Source organism: Triticum urartu, unplaced genomic scaffold (assembly GCF_003073215.2).
Source record: "Triticum urartu cultivar G1812 unplaced genomic scaffold, Tu2.1 TuUngrouped_contig_5368, whole genome shotgun sequence".
NCBI classification, from domain to species: domain Eukaryota; kingdom Viridiplantae; phylum Streptophyta; class Magnoliopsida; order Poales; family Poaceae; genus Triticum; species Triticum urartu.
In genome coordinates this window covers 1-14,420 of record NW_024116038.1, presented here as the reverse complement: position 1 = coordinate 14,420, position 14,420 = coordinate 1, and the positions used below count along the sequence as shown (strand labels likewise).

Below are 14,420 nucleotides of genomic sequence, written 5' to 3'. Positions count from 1 at the left end.
GGAGCCCAGGAGCCAGACGCCACCTTCGACGACGACTCCTACTACACCGGAGGTGCCTACTATTATGTGATGCCCGCTGACGACGACCAGGAGTAGTTAGGAGGATCCCAAGCAGGAGGCCTGCGCCTCTTTCGATCCGTATCCCTGTTTATGCTAGCCTTCTTAAGGCATACTTGTTTATCTTATGTCTGTACGCAGATATTGTTGCTTCCGCTGACTCGTGTATGATCGAGCTCTTGTATTCGAGCCCTCGAGGCCCCTGGCTTGTAATATGATGCTTGTCTGACTTATTTTATTTGTAGAGTTGTGTTGTGATATCTTCCCGTGAGTCCCTGATGTTGATCGTACACGTTTGCGTGTATGATTAGTGTACGATTAAATCGGGGGCGTCACATGAAGGTTGTGGCTATGGAGATGGGAAATGGCGGCGGCTAAGGTTGATGGAGATGGCTATGATGATGATGATGACGAAGACTAGCGGCGGCGGCTCAGAACCAAATACACATGTCAAGGTAAAAGAACAACGTGTGTGTAGCCCATGACACTTGGCAGCAGCTGAGCGCATCACCCGGCACACCCACGTGCATCCTCTACAACCGGCCCGTAGAGGTATCCACCAACTAATTGGTCGCCTAAACCCGGAGACCTTCTATATGACGCTGGTGGCGCTGGCGCCAGCTATCTAACTGGCGCTCACACAGACAGGTGCACGGGCCGCCCAACAAAACGCGAGAAGGGCGAGCCAGTGTAAAAAAAGAAAAATAAGCACGTTCTCGCTGACTCCTTCACCAATTGACCATTGACAAGTGGACCAGTTTCAATCACGGGTAACGCAATCGAGCTACCTGCACCTGTCTAGTCCAATCATTTAGCGGCTCTTTCTAAGAGATGGTTTTGAGGAATCCTTCATCAGTGGTTGTGAATGGCTGACTTTTTCAATCCTTTCGACCTTGGTTTCGTAGGAGCAAGTCAGAAAGGTTGAGAAATAGAACCATCTGATTTGTTTAGTTAACCACTGATCAGCGACTTAGTTGACCGGTGACTTGAAATAGTTCATAAATTTGAAGAAAGTTCACGAAAAAGATTTTTTTTATGAATTTGAAAAAGTTCACAAAAGTTGAGATAAGTTCATAAACTTGAAAAAAGTTCGCGGAAATGAAAAAAATTCACAAATTTGAAAAAGTTTATGAAGTTGTTCTTTTTGCAAATTTGAATAATGTTTCAAAAGTTTGAATTTTTTATTGTGATTTTCAAAAAAATCATAAAACTAAAAAAACATGAATATTTCATAAAAAATAAAAAGAAAAAAGAATGAAAATGTAAAAAAACAACAAATCGTCACAAAAAAGCAGCTTGGCGGGCCTAGACTACCGAACGAGCGGGTGTGTGCGCCCGTAAGATTTGGGATAAACTAGACGATTAACTTGGTTCAAGCACTCTCAGGAGCAAAAACAAGAGCGGCGTCACAGGAAAGACGTCTGCAACTGCTTGATGGATGGTAATTAGTCTTTTGGGTGGTCTATATGGCATGACTTGTCTCTGTGGAATTATTGGTGTTTGTGGTCTTGGGCCGAGGTACTCTCATTAGGGGTTTTGCGATGTAACAGTGTGTGGGTTTGATGACCGTTGCGTCTTAGGTATGATTGTAGGGTTGGCCGTGTGATGCTAGGGTTACATATTCCGTGAGTAGTCCGCATGTGGTTGATTGTATGGATTTTTGTTCCGTTTTTTCATTAATTAACCGGGCATTTTTTTGGGTTTAATTAATCTTTGCCTCCGTTTTGACAAATAATCAAAGTCAAGAACTATCTGGCCCACAACCATACGTAGTTCGATCCTGTCCGCAAGCTTAGAAAAATGAAACCACGAAAACCAACAGACATTCTGTGAGATAATCCAGCCAGATTCGCAAGGTAAACTACCTTATCATGCCGTGCCGAATACACGCCCGGAAGCCACTGTCGTCGTCTTGAAATGCACGTGACATCGTTTTTCGCTAAAAGATGCACGTGACATGAGGTACAGCGCTGGTAGCAGAGCCACAGCCCATTCATCACAGCATCGGTGGTGCTGCCGTAGGTGCATCGAAACGCCGCCACAGTACGCTTGGTCTCATAAGCACGCCTTTTTTTTTGTCTAAAAAAAAGGGAAGAGATGAACCCTGATTCTTCTTCTTGAGAAACAGCTCTGGTTGAACCGTTCTACTCCATTAGTATATGCAAACCACAGATTCCAGAAAAACAAGAATTTCCTTGCTACTTTCTCCGGCTTTGCCTTGCCTTTCCATTTTCTTTTCTGAAGAGATCTCTTTTCTGAATGTTTCATCCGTTCCCATTTTCATGGCAGAAAGAAAAGAAAATGGGCTGACGTTCATGGCACTGCCCGGCGTCACCGAGGACTTTTGCGAGGCGGAGCACGGGTGGTACCGCTGGCCGTCCCGCAGTGCACCGCAGCTTTTTAATCCCCGTCATTCATTTGAGCTCCCCCCCCAACAGCATCCACGCCCGGCCGCCATATGTATGACAGACAGACAGATAGATATACGGCAGAGGCGTTGATTACTGAGTTACTGACGCACAAGGACGTACGCGAGCGAGCCAAAAGAAAAAGGGAAAGACGCGTCCGGTCCGGCGTCCCATCCCGGCCCACTGCCACTGCCGGCGTGGAAAAACAGGCGTGAGCCGGCACGCACAGGCACAGCCGCACAGGCACAGCAGCTCACATAGCATTGGGAAGCTCGAAGCATCGGCGACGTCGCTCTGTTCGGCCTCGGCCCTCTCTCCCTGCTGCAGCTGCACAAGAGGGAGGGAGCTAGAGAACCAACCCGGCTGCGAGATTAGCACGAGACGGCGGCTTGCCGGCTTCCATTCCACCAGGTTCGCTCCGGCCTCCCTCCTCCATGGCTAGCTGCCTGTTGCTGTTAGCCGGTTATATATGTGTGTGCTTCCCTGACCCTTGCATTTCCGCCATTTCTTCCTTCTCTAGCTCGTTCGCTGTCGCGGGCTCAGCCACGGGAATGGGGGACGGAAGCAAGCTGCGGCTCTGGTGCTCGGCGTTCGCCTGCGCGCTGGCGGTCCTCGAGGCGGACGGCTATTTCGTGGACATTACCTACGTCGACAGCGCCGTGGCCAAAGGGGCAGGTCAGTCACACCATTGTTGCTTCTCCTTCCCGGCCTCTCGCCAATCTAGCCTGACGTATGATTCTGTGGATCGTAGTATGTCTGGACGGGAGCCCCCCTGCGTACCATCTCGCCCGTGGCTCCGGCTCCGGGTCGAACAGCTGGTTGGTTCATTTTGAGGTCAGTTATCAAACCCGCTCGGAGCACGTACAGAATTTGGTGCCAAGGAATATGCTTAGCTCAACTCTGAATGCAAATTTTGGCGGCGGCAGGGAGGAGGATGGTGCAACAATGTGACGACCTGCCTGCAGCGGTCGCACACCCGGTTAGGCTCCTCCAAGGAGATGGCCAAGCAGGTTGCCTTCTCCGGGATCTTGAGCAACACCCCGGATTACAACCCAGGTATACTTCAGTCTCACCACCTGGCCATCACATAATTTGTTGTGCTCTGCTTCTCTTTGTCAGGTTTGTAATAGTGGCAGTTCCAAGCTTGAGACTGCCTAAATTTAAATTCTTGTGCTTAATGTGTGTGCGCTGCAATTTGACAAAGAATAGACTTCTACAACTGGAACAAGGTCCGGGTCCGGTACTGCGACGGCTCGTCTTTCACTGGCGACAAGGAAGAAGTTGATCCGGTGAGCCCATACTCCAAGCTTCCATGATTTCCTCCTACTGAAGGCATTACTGCCGGTCTGAACTGAGGTTTTTGTCTTCTAATTTTGCAATCTTGACAGAGAACAAATCTACACTACAGAGGTGCGAGGGTATGGCAAGCAGTTATGGAAGATCTGCTCGCTAAAGGAATGAACAAAGCTGAAAATGTATGCATTCTTATCAGCACAATATGCCTAGCATGTGACTAGCAAAATTGTAGCAGACTCTAATTTCCTCCTTTTTCAAGGATGTGGCAGGCTCTAATTTCGGGATGTTCTGCTGGTGGATTAACTTCGATACTGCACTGTGACAGATTTCATCGGCTTCTGCCGGCGGCGGCCAATGTTAAGTGCCTTTCTGATGCTGGCTTCTTCATCAATGTGTAAGGCAGTACTAATACTGAATCCAGTTGGGAGAAAAGGAAAATCATGCTATCTGCTTTTGCCACTTTGGAGATATACTAGGCATTGCAATATATAGAAGAAAGTACGTCGCATTTCTGAATAATTATTTCCTTGTCTAACACTTCCCATCTTAATTTGCTCTACAGGAAGGACATTGCTGGAGTAAACCATGCTGCGGCCTTTTTCAGTGATGTAGTTAAGACTCATGTATGCACATTTCATTTTGTTGCTCTTTCTACCTGATTATGTGTACATAACTATTAACTATGAAATGACAACCGATCAACGACCGATGCCTAAAACAAGACACTTTATATAGTTTATTTCAGGACCGAAAATTGCTTTTCGAGGCTGGGCTCCATGGAGGACTCCTTTTGCAAAATTCAAAATTCATCAGATTCATTTTTTTTATTTCAAAAAAATCTGAAAAAAATGCAGATATACATGGGGGCATAATGTATATGTGTGTAGATTTTCAGAACTAAATACGTTGAAATGAGGGCTGTGCAAAAAAAAATCTGGGGCTTTTTAACACATGATACTATTCATCCTCAAAGTCCAGAAAATTGTCTTTTTTATACAGGTCGCATTTCAAGATATTTCATCCTCAATTTTTGCACAGATATACATTTCATCCTTGTATACTGCATATTTTTGTTCAGATTTTTTTTGAAACAAGGAAGTTTGAATTTTGAATTTAAAAAAAATAAAGGGCTCCAAGGAGCTCGGTCACCAAAAGGCCCTACTCGACAATATAAGCTTCGAGTTCAAACTGTGGCATAAAGTGGCATCAGTAACAATATCTCATGTTGCGAAATAAAATAAAATGCTTTGCACCTATACTTATTATGCTGTTTTGTCTTGTACCTGATTGTGTTGTGTACAAATACCGTAGGGCTCGGCCAAGAATTTACCATCTTCGTGCACTTCCAAGTTGCCTGCGGGCATGGTAAGATGCACTTGCAATAGCCACAATGCACATCTAGGGATCAGGTTGCACTCCCTTACAAAAACATTTTGCTTGGATGCAGTGCCTTTTTCCTCAGAATGAGGTGAAACAGATTCAGACACCCCTGTTCATCCTGAATGCAGCATACGATTCATGGCAGGTTATCATCAGATATAAACCATTTCTACCTGCAGTATGCTTGACAGTTGACACCACCATCCATCAAGGCACCAATCTTGATTCTGTTTCCACGTGCCCGCATGCAGGTACGGAACATTTTGGTGCCTGGAGGTTCTGATCCTCGCTGGCGAAGCTGCAAGCACGACATAAACCAGTGCTCGGCGAAGCAACTTAAGATTTTACAGGGTAAGTGCTACTGCATTTTACTGACGGGTCAGCCATGAACCTGTGTGTATGTATATTCAGTACTGTGTATGTCCACCTCAGGATTCAGGGACCATTTCCTGGAAGCAATCGAGGCCCAAGGGGACTCACCCACCAGAGGGCTGTTCATAAACTCGTGCTTCGCGCACTGCCAGTCCGAGATACAGGAGATCTGGTTCGCGCCCGGCTCGCCGGTGCTCGGAGGCAAAGTGAACACCCTCGCCGTCTTCTCTTGCACCGCTGAATTTCGTTTGCATACAAGTTTTCCCGGGGCTCAGCCGGCGACGGCCTGGTGTTTGTTTATCTGACGAGAGCTCCTTCTTTCTGTGTCTGTCGCAGAGAATAGCAAGCGCGGTTGGGGACTGGTTCTACGGCCGCAGTGGGTTTCAGAAGACGGACTGCCCTTACCCCTGTGACTCCACCTGCCATGTCTTCAAGAACGCCTCCCACACGTAGCAACTGCAGCAGCCTCGCCTCGTACTACTGTTACCATTGATCACGTTATTGTTGCTATTGCATTTGATTGGTGCGCCGCCATTGGTGCTCCGTGCCCGCAACAGGGCACGGCCTGGTAACCGGCCATTGATTTTGTTTACAGGAATAGTCTTGCTAAATGTCGACTGAGACTTGGTTATGTCCAAGTCTCGGTGGATCTATATTCGTAAGATCTTGCATGAAGATTCATGCAATTTTTCTTTTAGTTTTTTCTTTTTTCTTTCTTATACGTTTCACTTGAAGTCTCAGTCGTCGACTGAGCTAGCCACATCCAGGAAATAACAAGTGAAGATGCCGGCTTCTAAACTATTTTTTTTATGGTAATATGTCTCTCATTTATATCATAAAGATCATAGTACAAGCCATCTAGACACCGGCCGCGCAAAACTGAAAAGACAACAAAATGCTAGCTTTTGCACAAATGAACACCAACAATGAAAGAAAATTATAAGCAAAACCGAAGAAACCCTTTAACTTCACACCAACGTGTGTCGCCTGCCTTCGGCATCACCAGAGGAAAAATTGACGGGTCACCTCCTCAGCTGAGCTTGACGCAGCTCCATCGCTGATATGCAGTTTTACGAACCTCCAAAATGACTCACCAATAGTGAAGCCATTGCCGTTGAACGAATCAGACCGGGGCAACACCCCAGACACGCCATCCTCCAGATCTGGCTCCCCTGCATGACTAAGTCGCAAGAGGAGGAAACCATACCTGCCAGCCACGAACCACAAACCCAATACATGATTCACCATCTTCCAGATGCCACTGTTGCATACCACAATTTGTATCCGCTTCTGGATTACCTCCTAAGCTCCGCACCGGCGCTGGAGCAAACGCTGTCACACGGCGAAGTCCAAGGACACAAGTCCACTATGAGGATGTCGTCGCCGCCACACCATCCTTACTTGAACAAACTAGTTTTCAAATCCATCTCAAACCATAGGACCGATCGCCTCATCGCGGAAAGATATGAAGCTTCTTTATTCAGCGTCACCATTGCCACCGCCAAAACCAAGACGATGGACGACCCAAAAATCTAAGCTACTAGGACCTAAAACCTAAAGCTACACGACCCGGATGCTAGATGCTTAGAAAAATAAATCCGATTTTTCTGAATCATCAATACATGTGCCTATTTTTAGAGAAGAAATGCCTAATTAAACGTTCACCTCGTACAAACAAGTACCGGTGTTTAAAAAAGCCTGATTTATTTCTCCAAATATCTTTTGTAAGCACCCTGCAACTTGCATTGTACGATGTCTTAGAATCTTGCGGGGCAGCTTATCTTTGTTTCATTCTCGCCGTCCACTAGAATCTGGCCACACGCTCGCGTTAGCTAGCTCGTCACATGTGACGTTAAAAGAAAAAGCTAGCTCGTCACATGTCAATCGATTTATTTACCGGTCCATCCCGTTTGCTCGGTGATGACGGCATCAGCTGCGTAATTCTTTAAGGTAATTATTAGTAGCTGAAGCTTGCAAGCGCTAGCCGCCGCCACCGACACGTAATTGCTGACGTGTGCTGCTGCGCCTGCACACTTCTCTCTCTATAGATGCACCATGCTTACACTGAAAGCGGGAACAAGAGAAACCCAGCTGCGTCACTGCATGCGCGCGCGCGGGATAGAAGACCTAGCAGCGTAGGTGAGCGCGCGCGGGTGCAGGCGAGGCGAGGCGACGGCATGGCGGCGCACGTGCTGGTGTTCCCGTGCCCGGCGCAGGGCCACATCAACTGCATGCTCCACTTCGCCGCGGGGCTCCTCGACGCCGGCCTCCACGTCACCTTCCTCCACACCGACCACAACCAGCGGGGGACCACTAGCCCGCGCGGGGGGCGCCCCATGCCGTGCCCTGCTCGCGTCCCTGCGCGCGGGCGCGCCCCGCGACGATGGCTTCCCTCCCGTGACCTGCGTCGTCGCCGACGGGATGCTCCCGTTCGCGATCAACGTCGCCGAGGAGCTCGGCGTCCCGGCGCTCGCCTTCCGCACGGCCAGCGCGTGCAGCTTCCTCGCTTACCTCTCCGTGCCCAAGCTCGTGGAGCTCGGCGAGGTCCCTGTCCCGGCAGGCGCCGACCTCGACGCGCCCGTCCGTGGCGTTCCGGGAATGGAGGGCTTCCTGCGGCGGCGCGATCTTCCAAGTTTTTGCCGCGGGGACGACCGGACCGGAGGCCTCCACCCCATTCTTAAGATAATCGCCGAGTTCAGCGCTCACAGCTGCAACGCGCGGGCGCTCATACTCAACACGACCGCGTCGCTGGAGCGGTCGGCGCTCGCGCACATCGCGCCGCACATGCGCGACGTCTTCGCCATAGGCCCTCTCCACGCCATGTTCCAGCAGCCGGCCGCCGGCGGCGCCTTGTGGCGGGAGGACGACGGCTGCACGGCGTGGCTCGACAGCCAGGCGGACGGAACCGTCGTGTACGTGAGCTTGGGCAGCTTCGCCATCATTTCTGTCGAGGAGTTCACCGAGTTCCTGTCCGGACTCGTCAGCGCCGGCCACCCCTTCCTTTGGGTGCTCAGGCCGGACATGGTCGGGGCGAGCCAGAACGCCGTCCTCCAGGACGCCATCAAGGCGGCCGGGAGAGGCAAGGCCCGCGTCGTGGAGTGGGCGCCTCAGCGGGACGTGCTGCGCCACCGGGCAGTGGGCTGCTTCCTGACGCACGCCGGGTGGAACTCCACGCTGGAGAGCGTCGCCGAGGGCGTGCCGACGGTGTGCTGGCCCTTCTTCGTGGACCAGCAGACCAACAGCCGGTTCATGGCCGCCGTGTGGGGCACCGGCCTGGACATGAAGGACGTGTGCGAGAGGGCCGTCGTGGAGCGGATGGTGAGGGAGGCCATGGAGTCCGTCGAGCTAAGGAGGTCGGCTCAAGCGCTGGCGCAGCAGGTGAGACAAGACATCGCCCATGGGGGCTCGTCGGCGGAGGAGTTCAAGCGGCTCGTCGGCTTCATCAATGAGCTCAGCATCAGCACGCGGGGCTCCACACCAAGCCCGGACAAAGAATAAAGGCCGGCCGGCCGGCCACCGGCATTGGCACCTTGTTACTAGCATCATATCGGTGTTGCTGTGTGAGTCTTGCCAAAAGGCAGTACGAACATGACGATGCCTATTTGGAATGACATTTGTTGCTGCTAAATCCTTGTGGTACCACATTGCGGTGTGACAATTCGTAGGATGTTCAAGTGTCACATCTCACTACCTTGGTTTACCAGTCCATTTTGTCTGAATTTCGTCCATTTGAATAGAAAAATGAAACGGCGTCTAGCTATTTTCATGGATGCGCTGACGGTGCGTCCAACGCGTGGACGCATCTGATCCGTCACGGCTGGCTAGTGCCCGCATTTTTTTAGTCGCATTTCTTTATTTTATCAACGATTTTTTGATACATTGGTTTTTGGTTCTATCTAGGTCTCAGTCGATTTAGACTTCGCAAAGTCTAAGTCGCTGACGTCATCTCTAAACTAGTCGCACGTTAATTTCCGTTCGCTTGGCTGGAGTTCGCATTCCTTGTTGGCCTGCCTTGACCTGTGTTGCCTCACCATGTGGGCTGTTGTTGGGTTGTATTGTGTTTTCCTGTTTTTCTATTTGTGCTTCTTACTGGATCGCTAGAACATTGTCCCATTAGGTGTATTGCTATACAGCACGATGTAGTTCGTATTTCTTTTACGCTAGCGTTGCTAATGCTCTGTTCCTTCTTTTCTTTTCATCTTGTTACTTTTTCCTTTATTTATCATTTTTAAAAAATATTATTTTGATTTTTAAATGATAAAGAAATCTTTAATATAACAAAGAAAATAAATAGAAAAACAAACAAAATGAAAAGAAGAAGACAATTTAGTTGCCTGTGATCGACAGATAAGCAACTATATGCGTCCGACTAATGTGCACATGTGTATCATTTTTGTTCTCTTTTTTTGCGTGTTGTCTAGCTTTCCATTCTATGTCCTAGGTTTTCTGATTTAACTTTTCCTGTTGTTTGTCCAATGTTTTTATTTTATTTCATTTTTAATTACATGTTCACAAAAAAAAGGAAGCACATTTTTGCATTCGTCGTTATACTTCAGAAAAAGTGTTTGAACATTTCAAAAATGTCCAACGTGTATTGATAAAATAGTTGTGTAATTATAAAAATATTCAAAAAGATTTAAAAATATTCACCATATATTTTAAAATATAAAAATGTATTTTAAAAATATTCAATGTGTATTTGAAAAGATAATGAAGGTGTAGGGAGCCGCTAGTTGTTGGTACTTGTATCCCTTGTTATGGGTCATGTTACACCATGTAGTTACAGTTGAGATATGGCGTGCAATAGTTTTTTCATAAAAAATTGGCAGAACGCCACTAAGTTGCAGCCGTGTTGAAAAAATGCAGTTCCAGCCAGGATCCATACTTGAAGTTGCATTCCTAGTGTCTGACATGCAATTGGCCCGCCCCCTCTCCCGCTGCCCCCTCCGACAAAACAAAGGTCCAGTTGCAACCAATGTTGGGGGACATGCAGTTGCGGTCCTGTGCGACCCTTGCAGTTGCGGGGCTGTTGTCGGGCTTGCAATTGGCCCGCCCCCTCGTTAGAACAAAAAAGTCCAGTTGCGGTTGGGTTACAAGACATGTAGTTGCGCTCGGGTGCGACACTTGCAGTTGCATGCCTAGTGTCAGACATGCAACTGGCCCGCCCCTCTAGTGGCGCCCCCTCCAACAGAACAAAAAAGTCCAGTTGTGGTCGGGTTACAAGACATGCAGTTGCGGTCCTGTGCGACCCTTGCAGTTGCGGGGCTGTTGTCGGGCTTGCAATTGGCCCGCCCCCTCGTTAGAACAAAAAAGTCCAGTTGTGGTCGGGTTACAAGACATGCAGTTGCGGTCCTGTGCGACCCTTGCAGTTGCGGGGCTGTTGTCGGGCTTGCAATTGGCCCGCCCCCTCGTTAGAACAAAAAAGTCCAGTTGTGGTCGGGTTACAAGACATGCAGTTGCGGTCCTGTGCGACCCTTGCAGTTGCGGGGCTGTTGTCGGGCTTGCAATTGGCCCGCCCCCTCGTTAGAACAAAAAAGTCCAGTTGTGGTCGGGTTACAAGACATGCAGTTGCGGTCGGGTGCGACACTTGCAGTTGCATGCCTAGTGTCGGACATGCAACTGACCCACCCCCTTCGACAAAATAAAGGTCCAGTTGCAACCATGTTGGGGAACATGCAATTGCGGTCAAGCGTGACACTTGCAGTTGCATGCCTAGTCTCAGATAGGCAATTGCCCCCTCTCCCATCGCTCTTCTAAAACAAATGTTAGTTGTAGTCATTTGAGTAGACATGCAATTGCACTCGAAGACGAAACTTGCAGTTGCATGCCTAGTGTTAGACATGCAACTACCTGTCTCTCTAGTCGTCCCCCGATAAAAAAAAGTTAGTTGCAATCGAGGGTGACACTTGCAGTTGCATGCCTAGTATCAGACAAACAACTTGACCATCTCTTACCGGCCACCACCGAAGAACACCAGGTGACCCTTCCTCAGATTGTTGTCTGCAACAAAGCTTCTCCACCATCTTCCATATGTTGCACTTTGGTGAGGACCCTCACTTTGCACTGTACGATCATGAATTGGCCTCAAAATGTGAGATTCTCTCCTGTTACCGTTGTTGGAACGACCACTTTCGTTACATTTTACAACCTATTTTGTTGAATATACACAAAAAAGTAAAAAATGTATCATGACAAATAACTTAAAAATAAGATAAAAAGAAAAAAAATAAAATTAAAAATAGATTTGCTGAGTTATCGCTGCGTTTTTAAACTCCCATACATAGATGCCAAAACCGTTACACTTACTCTTATGGTTGCAACGGTTCAAGCATACTTCATACGCCATCTCTTGAGCCCATAAAATAAAAAATAGGGATATTGGCAGACATGCAACTACCCCATCCCAGATGAGACATTACATAGTTGCATGCCTAGTGGTAGACATGCAATTGCGTACCAACTACCCCCTCCCCTGATGAAACGCCATATAGTTACAGTTGGGTTGAAACACCACTGAGGAGTTGCAGTTGCATTGAAGACATGCAACTGCAGTAGGGTGCAATTGAGCAACCACAAATTTCAAAATAAAAACTATTTTTAATAAACAATATTTAAAACAATGTCACAAAAATGTTTATTTTTTTAATAAAATAGAGAATAAAAATAAAATGAAAATACAGTTGAGACAAATAATCAACGCGACAAGGAACATAGGCAAAAAAATATCTGAAATCCTCTATTTTTAAATACCATGCCAAATGATATGAACAGCAAAATAAAAAGAATATGAAGAAAAGATATACAAAAAAATGTTGCACATAATATACACACCTACTTTCGAAATAAACATAATCAGCATGTTTTTTTGTTGAGAAAAACATAATCAACGTGTATCTCGGGACAAAAAATATGGGCTGCCGTGAAACATGCAGACCAAAAAACAAACAAACAAAAAGAAAGAACGGTCTCCTATTCTATCTCCCCCCCCCAAAAGATCTCCTATTCTGTTTGCGGCAAGCCGCCCAGGCCCTTCCGACACGAGTGTAAGACAAAAATATAAAAACAGCTAGCTGCCTCCTATATGGGCCGGTTTCTCATCCAACAAACAGAGCACACATATCTTAAAGCACCAAAAGATCCAACGGTTAGGGGACTCGACTGAGACTTCGCGAAGTCTCAGTCGACTGATTTTTAGTAGCAGCGAAGTCTCAGTCGACTGATTTTTAGTAGCACCGTTGGTTTTTTTAATACATTGGAGTACATTTTAAAAGATATCCTTCCGTAACTGCTCCCGCAAGTTGAATTAGTATCTTCTTGGTACTTTCATTGTTGATTTGGGGCTTCTCGATCTTGCATACTTTCTTCTTCTTCGATTCTAAAGTAGACGTTACTTCGCATCCAGTCTCATCTCTAGCCTTTATTCTCGCAATGAGTGCACGGACATCTACCAAATTTCGTCCTATCAATAAATCTATACATTCTTCTTCCCAATACCAAAATTTGCATCCATCCTACAATTTTTTTTGAGTATAAGCGAAGAGCTATCAGCCAAATCCGGGAGCACAAACGAAGCAAAACAAACTCATACCCCATCATTTTTGCACTTGATGAACACCCATACGGAATGTTCCGGCGTTGTAGATACGCGGCGCACGACCTGCCACGGGCAGTCGTCGCACTTTATGAGCGGTAATTGTGCGATGACGAGCCGTTGGGCCAGCATCAAGCCCGGACGACGAACGGGCGTGTCTTTGCCGGCGAGCCGCCGCCGGGATAGATCCAAGCGACTAGAGGCGGAGTCAATATCTACATGTGGCGTGGAGATGTTGTCGGGGCTGTGCGGTCCGGCACCCGGCCAATCCATGGCAAGGCGCAACCTCCTGCGGCTGGATGCGCTCAAATCCGGCGGCCGGGCTGGACAACAAGGCGACTGAGAAAACGGGAGCTGCTATGGCATGGGTAGAGGGTGAGGGCGGCCCGGCTGGACAGCGATGCGGCGGCTATGGCGGAGGAGTGGGGGCGGGGGCGGCTGGAGGTGGGGGGAGAATAGAAAAAAGGGGCGCCTGTGTCGCCGACGGCGAGCAAGGAAGAACAAGGGCACGCGTCCCGTTCGTCTGCATGTGTCCGTTCCGACGCAAAAGCAGCCCAAATTTATGCCGGGAATAGGTCAAAAGCGGACGAAAAAGGGACGTTTGCTTCCGCACATTGGGCCATATTTTATGTTCATTTACCCTCAAACGGACGCGGCCGGACCTATGCGTTGAAGTTGGCCTAACAATCACCGAACATCTATCAATGGTGGTATCCGTCACCCCAATTCAGCTTCCTTTTCAGCCGAGGACCCCTCGCCGAACCTCTATTGTAGCGGTCCCAATCACAAGCGTGAAATCAGTCATATGTATGCAAATCAAGCGAAAAACCTAGGGTTTTTTCTTCCTCCGGCGGCGTGATCACCGAGAGTATCTCCCTTCCGATCGATCTCCCCTCTTCCCTTCCTCTCCCTCGAAGACTTCAGGCTGATCCAGGGGGAACCTTGCGTTCCTTCCGGGCCTTGGTGGACAAGGGCAGTGGGGAGCAGTGTTGGGCAACGTAGCATAAATTCAAAATTTTCCTACGTGTCACCAAGATCTATCTATGGAGTCATCTAGCAACGAGGGAGGAGTGGATCTACATACCCTTGTAGATCGCGCGCGGAAGCGTTCAAGAGAACGGGGTTGATGGAGTCGTACTCGTCGTGATTCAAATCACCGATGATCCTAGCGCCGAACGGACGGCACCTCCGCGTTCAACACACGTACGGAACGGAGACGTCTCCCACGCCTTGATCCAGCAAGGAGGAGGGAGAGGTTGATGGAGATCCAGCAGCACGACGGCGTGGTGGTGGAAGTGGGATTCCAACAGGGCTTC

General features: G+C 48.4%; 2 protein-coding genes across 2 annotated transcripts; both read left to right on the top strand.

Moving 5' to 3' along the window:
* Positions 1-2,606: 2,606 nt before the first annotated feature.
* On the top strand, positions 2,607-6,311 carry LOC125529134 (pectin acetylesterase 8-like). The gene is made up of 13 exons (XM_048693545.1): positions 2,607-2,876; positions 2,986-3,140; positions 3,217-3,299; positions 3,392-3,521; positions 3,675-3,754; positions 3,854-3,940; positions 4,031-4,155; positions 4,324-4,384; positions 5,073-5,126; positions 5,209-5,286; positions 5,393-5,492; positions 5,574-5,719; positions 5,850-6,311. Exons 2-13 carry the CDS (start codon positions 3,017-3,019, stop codon positions 5,964-5,966), a joined length of 1,185 nt encoding a protein of 394 aa, XP_048549502.1. The 5' UTR covers positions 2,607-2,876; positions 2,986-3,016; the 3' UTR covers positions 5,967-6,311.
* A 1,541-nt stretch (positions 6,312-7,852) lies between these two features.
* On the top strand, positions 7,853-9,200 carry LOC125529133 (myricetin 3-O-rhamnoside 1,2-glucosyltransferase UGT709G2-like; the record flags this gene model as incomplete). Its single annotated transcript, XM_048693543.1, is given in 1 exon segment — positions 7,853-9,200. A coding segment is annotated over 1 exon segment (1,159 nt), but the record flags the coding sequence as incomplete, so codon positions are not given.
* Positions 9,201-14,420: the final 5,220 nt, after the last annotated feature.